Consider the following 8,461-nt stretch of genomic DNA (forward strand, 5'->3'; position numbering starts at 1 on the left):
TGCCAGACCTGCTGAGCTTTTCCAGCAACTTTGTTTTTGTTCCTGATTTACAGCATCCGCAGTTCTTTTGGTTTTTATTAGAGGTTTTTTAAAGTGTTTTGATGAGTGTAATACTTCTGATGTTGTGTGGGTGGAATTATTCAATATAGTTCTTAAATCTGCATGGGAACGTAAAGGTCATTGGTATAAAAAGGGTAGTATTCACGTGGATTCAAAATTGGCTGACAGATCAGAAACAATAATGATTAATGGATTTTTTTTGGGCTGGAGGCAGGTTTGTAGTGGAGCTCCTCCAGGGGTCAGAATTGGGACCTTTAGCTGTTCCTGATATATTAATGATCTAGATTTTTGTGTGCAGGGGACAATTTCAAAGTTTGCAGATGACACAAAACTTGGAAGTGTTGTAAACTATGAGGAGGATGGTGTTGAACCAAAGAAGGATGTTGACAAATTGGTGGATTGGGAAGAGAGGTGGCAGATGGGGTGCAGTAAAGTGTGAGGTGATGCCCTTTGGTATATAGAACATGAACAGACAGCATAAAACAATGGGTTTTATTCGAAAGATTGCTGAGGAACAGAGAGGCCTGGGTATATATGTGCCTAAGTCATCAACTGCGACATTAATAGGTGAAGTAAGCAGTTAATGAGGATACTTGTTAGATTTCAGCTGGAGGACTGTGTATGGTTATGTTTTAGGAACAGTGAATGCACTGGCGAGAGTGCAGAAGAGGCTAATAAGAATGGCTCCAGAGGTGGGAAAGTTCAGCTATGAAGATAGACTAGAGAAGTTGGGACTGTTTTCCTTAGAGGAGATTTGATGGAAATTTTCAAAATCATGTGGGCTTTGGACAGAGTATATGGCGCTAAACTGTTCTGTCTCACAATAGGATCACAAATGAGAAGACAGATACAATGTAATTTGGAAAAGGAGTGAATGTGTTGGGAAAAATCTTTTCTCACACAGTGAGTTGTTAGGGTCTGGAATGCACTGCCTGGGAATGTGACGGAGTCTGAGTCAATGAGGCATTCAAGAGGATATTCGAGTAGAAATAATAGCAGGGTGTTGGGGAAAAGGCAGGAGATTTAAAAAAAAATATTGCCAATCACTCATGGGATGTGGCTGCTGGGACGGTATTTATTGTCCATCCCTAACTGCCCTTGTGAAGAGTTAGGACTCAGCAATATTGCTGTGGTTCTGGAATAAGAATGAGAGATTTCCATTCTTAAGATTTTTAGTGACCCAGATGGGACTAGCTGTACATTCTGGACTTTTCTAAATTGAACTAGAATTCCAGGATTTTAACCCAGCATTTGAGCCCATGAGCCCAGACTATTTGCCTAGGCCTCTGGATCAACTAGTCCAGTTACGTTACTACAACATAATCATTATTAGGGCTAAAGGGTATGAGGGGAGAAAGGAACAGAGAATTGAACTGGATGATCAGCTACAATCATATTGAATGGTGGAGCAGCTCAAAGGGCCAAATGGCCTATTCCTATTTTGTACATTTACTTTGACATTAATATGCAATGCTGGTGCAACTGAAGCAGTAACTTGACTATGTTAGTCTTTCAGAAGATTTCCCTTTCGGTCAGTTTTATTTTTGCCTGCAGCACTGGAGTGTGAGCCCAGAGTGTGTGCTCAAGTCACTGCCCCCAGCAGAGGAGGCTAACAGCACTCAGGGTTGGAGTGTAACTAATTGAGTTGTGAGGGACACTGATTCTTGTGAGCACCTCTTTGTTCAGTCCCATCGTCCTGGGCATTGCTGAGGGTCCAGATGGGAAGTGAAATGCTCTCGGCAAGCCCCTCTTTTGGTGGGACGTTCTGTGGAGAGTGCCATTCTCCACACACACACACACACACACACACACACACACACACACAGCCCCTGTTGACCCCCTCACCCGAACACCAAACTGTGCAGAGCTTCCACAACAAAAACAGAAATTGCTGGAAAAGCTCAATAGGTTTGGCAGCATCCGTGGAGAGAAATCAGAGTTAACGTTTAGGGTCCAGTGATCCTTTCTAATAACTGATGGTAGCTAGGAAAATGTCGTTTTTTTTAAGTAGACGATAGGGTGGGAGGTGGAGGGGAGGTAAGGAATAAATGATAGATGGGGATAGAACCCAAAGAGACAGAAGAACAGTCGGACAGACAAAGGAGCGGGAGAATGAATAGCTATTAGTGGACAATTAGTCGCTAATGATGGGTGGAGTGTAATAGCAGACTATGTGAGGCCTGGTGTGTGGGGCCTGGAGTAGGGCATAGGGAGAAGTTGCCTCAAGCCCTAAAATTGTTGAGCTCAATATTGAATCCAGAAATCTGTAGAATTCCCAAGTGGAAAACTGAGGTGCTGTTTTTCCAGCTTGCGCTGAGCTGCGCTGGGGTACTGCAGCAAGCCAGAGACAGAAATACTAGTCAGGGAACTGGAAGCTCAGGGCCTTTTTTGCAGGCAGAGCTTCCCCTGTCCCCAGCCTCTGCTCCCTTTTGGTGTTGCAGACCCAGATAGGCTGCGTTGATAGGCCTCTTGATGATGTGTGAGGGGTCAAATGTTTGAGCCTCTCTGAGGCTAACAGTCTCACACAGACACTGCACATCAATAGCTCACTCTCCGGTCGCAGGAATAAGTCAAAAACAGTTCATCTTCTAGCCCAGAGGAGACAGTAACATTGTGGTAATATATCCAGAGGCCTAGGCTAATGCTCCAGGAATGTGGGTTCAAATCGCTCTGAGGTGGAATTTTAAATTCAATTAATGCACTGAAAATGTCTGGTATTTAAAACGAGTAACGGAGTCCATGGCAACTGTCTACTCTGAATTGATTATGGATTGTTAAGCCATCTGGTTCTTTAGGAAGGGAAATCTGCCATCCTTACCTGGTCTGGCCTACATGTGACTCCAGACCCGCATGCAACATGGCTGACTCTTAAGCACCTTCCGAAATGGCTCAACAACCCACTCAATTCCCGGGCAATGAAGGCCAACTTTCCCAGTGCGACACCCACAGCTTTGGATGTGTAAACAGCGCTGGCTGGGGAGATCTCTCACCCAACTGGACTCCTATCCAGCTGCAGTTGGTTTACCCAGATGTTCAGCAGAACTGCAGGGCTGAAGTTCCCATGGTGCCCCAGACTGCTGCTGATCTTTCTGAGGCATGGGGGACCATCCTGTTGATTGGATGTCTCTAAAACAGTGGTGCTGCAGAGCTGTATTTCATGGGGTCATGTTTTTAACCTGAGAATCTTTGTTTCACCCCAACCAGAATCGGAGAATCATTGTGGCAAAGGAGGAGGCCATTCGGCCCAATATGCCTGCACTGATTCTATTCCCTTAGTGTCAATCTCCATAACCCTGTACACCATTTCAATTCAACTAACAATCCAATGCCCCTCTTGAATGCCACACTTGGATCTGCCGCTCGCACGTTTCCAGGCAGTTCCTTCCAGACCCTAACCACTCACTGGGTGAAAAGAGATTTTCTCCCATTGCCCTTGTTTCATTTGCATGTCATTTTAAATCTCTGCCACATAGCTTGAGCAGAAGCAGGAACAGCCTGTCTCTATCGACTCTGTCCAACCAGTCCTATCACGATTTTGAAAACCTCTATCAAATCTCCTCTCAGCCTCCTTCTCTCCAAGGAGAACACTCCCAACTTCTTCAGTCTATCCTCATCACTGAAGTTGCTCATTCCTGGAACCATTCTTGTAAATTGCTTCTGCACTCTCCCCCAATGCATTCATATCTTTCCAACAATGTGATGTCCACAACCATACACCTGAGTCCAATCCCTTTCGTACTCCAAGACTAGGCCTTGTCCAGTTGATTATCATCACCTTGGGCCTTTCCCATAATTCCCACAAATAGTAATCACTGTTTGCCAACTGCTGGCTCAAAGGGGCTTTGATTTTTGCCAAGAATCCAACCCTCCATTTAACACATCCCCTAATTTTCTAAACCTTTGCCTGATGCCATATCAAGGCTTGAGCCACAAAGACTTAATTGTTGTCCTTGCTGAATCCAGTACTGACACAGGTGTTCCTGGGCATTCTGTGTCTAAGTCTCAACTTCTTGTCACTTAAATCTGTCTGACATTCCCACCATTATAACGGAACAGGCAAAGTGTCAACGATTAATGTTTCCTCACAAACTTTTCCATGACGGTCTGAGTCTTTGTCCCAATTTATAAGTATCTGACTTAGGAACACTCATCCCTATGAGTGCGATCCAATATAGGGTTTTAATTTTTAAAGACCCAACACATGAACATTTCCTGTACTTAATGTTTTCTGTTGTCGTGAATCACCCTCTAACTTGTGAACGGACTTCAGATTGGAACCCGGTTATGACCCAGGGTCTGCCTGTATGAGCCAATCACTGAACGATTCATCAGTGTCCTACATCTAACTCACTCTGGAGTACTGCTGAAAGCTCTCACCTTAAGCAAAAGTATGATGGGTGATAGTCCCCTGATGCATTCACCATTGCAAAGCCTTGGTCCATCAGCACCTGTTTCTCATACAGTGTAACTTGTTGTTTGCTTTGAATTTTGGCATTCTTGCAATCGATGAGTGCAAGGTGAGAAGCTTTGACAGCATGTCTTTCAGTTTGAAGAAGGGTCACTCGACCCAAAGCATTATTTCTCTGTGATTTCTCTCCACAGATGCTGCCAGACTTGTGGAGATTTTCCAGCAATTTGTTTTTGTTTCTGATTTACAGCATCCGCAATTCTTTCAGTTTTCAATAGCTCAATCTGATATCAAGCAACCTTTTACCCTTTAATTAAAATATGTCACAATACTTGAATTTTAATATTCTATAGCAATCATGTTTAAAGATTAAATTCACTTTAAATTGGAATTCCCAATCTTTCATTTTCAGGGCAGCACAGTTGCTCAGTAGTTAGCACTGCTGCTTCTCAGCGCCAAGGACCTGGGTTTGATTCCACTCTCAGGCTATCCTCATCACTGAAGTTGCTCATTCCTGGAGCCATTCTTGTAAATTGCTTCTGCACTCTACCCCAATGCATTCATATATCTTTGTGGAGTCTGTGTGGAGTTTGCACATTCTCCCCATGTATGCGTGGGTTTCCTCCGGGTGCTCTGGTTTCCTCCCACAGTCCAAAGATGTGTAGGTTAGGGTGGATTGGCTGTGCTAAATTGCCCCTAGTGTTCAGGGATGTGCAGGCTAGGTGGGTGAGCCATGGGAAGTGCAGGGTTACAGGGATAGGGTGGGGGGCTGGATCTGGGTGGGATGCTCTACAATGACAAGGTCATTGCAGATTTGATGGGCCGAAAGGCCTCTTTCCGCACTGTGGGAATTCTATGATTCCATTCAATGATCTTTCCAATCATGAATTTTCACTCCTCCAACACCATGCAAAGTGTCCAGCCTAATATGTCCAACCCTGTTTTGAAGAAGGGTCACTGGACTCAAAACATTAACTCTGTTTCTCTCTCCACAGATGCTGCCAGACCTGTTGAGTTTCTCTGTCACTTTGTTTTATTTTGGTTTAACCCAAGTCCCTTTATTCAAAATCATAAAAACAGGAAGAGCTAAAGAAACTCTGCAGATCCGACACTGTCTTTGGGGGAGAGAAACTGAGTTAATGTTCTGTCTTGCATGTGAACTTCAGAACTGAAGATGTAGTGATTGAAAACGAGGTCAGCCTGGTGGACCTCATCGAACATGAGTTCTCTGGGGCTGTTCATCTGGTCCAATCAGGGAGCCCTGGCTGACAGATATAAACAGCAGTGTCAGGGGCTCTGTTCACTGACAGCTGGCTCTGTGCTAGCTGGGTCAGTGTCATGTACTGTGCACGTGTAAATAAAGGGTGACAGGATACTGGCCTTTGTGGAGTTATTTCCGAAGAGAGGTAGAAATGTCATGGAGTTGTACAATAGGGAAGGTCCAGGATATACAGGAATGCAGGACATTGGAACATGAGTAGGCCTTTCAGCCCTTTGAACCTGTTCCATCATTCAATAAGCTCTTGGCTGATCTGATTGTGGTATGACCGCCATTGTCTTGTCTGCTTCTCTGTTAGTATTGACTCTCTTGTCAATCAGAAACCTACCCAACTCAGCATTGAATAGATTGAAAGATCCACCCTCTTCTGGGTAAAATAATGCCTTGGTTTAATGACTATCAGTCTGAGGAGGGGGAGGGGGAACTCATCTTTGCCTTAAAAGCACAATCCCTCATTCTTAAACAGTGATGTCCCCTGGTTTCCCTGAATCTGCATTAGGCCCACTTTCCAGCTTTAGGCCTCTAGCCTTGAATGTCAGACAGTGGGAGAGATTAAATGACACAAAGATGTGATGGAACAAAAAGCAAAGCGAACGGTAACGGTTGTAGAGAAGTGACAAAGCTTTGATCCAGCATGAGGTGTTAATGACAGAATAATAAAAAGCTCTGTCTGAGAGGTAACAAGACTATAAACCAAGACTGGACTGGGCAAAGGAGGAGGAAGAAAAAAAATCAAAACACGGGATAGAGTTCACAGCCTGAAATGGTTGAACCCGAATTTTAGTCCAGAGGCTTGTAAAATGCCTCATTGAAAGATTATTTAATATTCAGCTTCTCTCATTTTCTGTGGTTGCCTTCTATGAAGGGTTTTTCCCCACTCTCTCGAGTGACATTTTGGAATTGATTCTGTTTTACATCCAGTGCTGAAGGGGCAACCAGTGGTTCTAGGGATGCAGCTGTAGTTCAGCCACAAGTAATGTTATTAGGCAAGTGATTGTTTGAATCAATAACAACTCTCTCACTCTTCTTCTACAGACGCTGTGGAGTCTTGACATGCACAGAGACACGAATCTGTCCTTGCGTTTTGCTGACCGCCCCCTGTGGGATTACTGGGTCGCAGAATCTGAGGACAGCATTCCTCGGTCCCTGGTGAGAATTCCTGATGGACGGCAGTGTGACATCTGTGCCCCATCCCTCGAGAGACGTATCAAGTGAGTATGGCAGGCAATGGTTACCGTCCAACTCTGGGGCATCAGGTGCTCAGATGGCCCCCTTGCCACATAGTGCACATGACCCTTGGGCACTGGCCTCATTGCCAGAAGGAAAAACAAAGGGCATTGGTCTGATTGTTCCATTATTAAAAGGCTAGCACTAGTGGTAGAGTTTCTGGAATATTCAGTCCACTCATATGCTCCTCCATACCTCAACATTCCCCATAGCCAGTCCTTGGGCTTCTGTCCTACTCTGCCCACACAGTGCTATTTAAACCCAGAGAGGAGTATCTCTGTGACATCATCACAAGGATGCTTCAGGATCCTAATGCCTCGATACAACAAGGGGGTTGGCGCCAGTGATACCCGGGGTGATTCTAAGGGATCTGCGGGATCGACCCAGAATGCAAAGTCAGTCGATTGTTACAGTGAGGTCTTGGAAACGTGCAGAATCTCCCACACCTGTGGGTTTCACAGAGTCTGTGTCATTTTCTGGGAATTTATGGCCTTAGGAGATTTAAGTACCATCACATTAACAGTTTGGGCGGGAAAGAGGAAGATTTAACCATTCCTTAGATTTCCTGCTGCCATTGGGAAAGGGATGGGTGGGGAGGATTCCAAGAAGGGAATGTGTTTGAACAGGGTCTCTGCCACAGGCATATCAGGATTACTGGAATTGTTCTCCTCTGTCTCCTGCAGGATGGAGCAGTCCTGGCAGTTGTGGCAGGAATTCCTGGATAACTATTCCCGGTTCAATGACTGGATGCACTGGGCTGAAGCCCTGGCCAAGGAGCCCCTCTCTTCCCAGGTTCTGTATTCCGAGGCTAAGGAGGAGCTGAAGCGGTTTGAGGTGAGCGAACTCGGCTAGAATCCAGCCCTGGTGGTGGGTAAAGGCTGGTCAACCCATTAATCCTAAACCACTGGTGTTTGGTCACCAAGTGCTATAATAGTCTTGATGTGCAGCTTTGGGCTCTATCCAGGGCCTGCTGAGAGGAGGAAATCAAGGTCCCAGTTCTTCTGATCTGGGTCCGAATCTCGACTTCCAATCCCAATCAGACCAGAATTTGCCAACTTACCTTCCCAGGGTTTCTCGGGCCAGGGTTGGTCACAGTCCAGAAAACCACGTGGATCGTGTCGGAGGGAATCTGTCCCCTGTTTGTTGTTTTTTCTACAGCATTAGCTGCTGTGTTCCAGTAAGGTAGCAGATTAAAGGCCTCAGACCCCATCCCCCACTCACAACAACTGTGAAGGCACCTGTGTCCGGATTGGGGGTGAGCGGGTACAGGGGCACCGGGGGAGGGCAGGGGTGAGGGGTCTGGCTTGGTGGGGTGGGTCAGTTAAGTGGGTGAGGGGTTACTTGGGGGTGGGGTATGTGGGTAAGGGGTTACTGGGATGTTCAAGTAAGTGGGTGAGGGGTTACTCGGGGGGTAAGTTGATTGGGGGAGGGGTTACTGGGGGGGTCAGGTACGTGGGTGAGGAGTAACTGGGGGGGGGGGGGGGGGG

The 8,461-nt window shown here is 45.9% G+C and overlaps 1 protein-coding gene across 2 annotated transcripts in view; it reads left to right on the top strand.

The window, feature by feature from the left end:
- Positions 1 to 6,786: 6,786 nt before the first annotated feature.
- The window catches only part of LOC109937649 (nesprin-2-like), a 25,720-nt gene continuing 24,045 nt past the window's right edge, over positions 6,787 to 8,461 (top strand). For both annotated transcript variants that reach the window (XM_048618322.1, XM_048618323.1), the window contains exons 1-2: positions 6,787 to 6,958; positions 7,658 to 7,808. In XM_048618322.1, coding sequence (XP_048474279.1) covers positions 6,801 to 6,958; positions 7,658 to 7,808 — 309 coding nt within the window. In that variant the 5' untranslated portion in view covers positions 6,787 to 6,800. The remainder of the gene's footprint in view (positions 6,959 to 7,657; positions 7,809 to 8,461) is intronic.

The sequence above is a fragment of the Rhincodon typus genome, chromosome 39 (assembly GCF_021869965.1).
Source record: "Rhincodon typus isolate 14 chromosome 39, sRhiTyp1.1, whole genome shotgun sequence".
NCBI classification, from domain to species: domain Eukaryota; kingdom Metazoa; phylum Chordata; class Chondrichthyes; order Orectolobiformes; family Rhincodontidae; genus Rhincodon; species Rhincodon typus.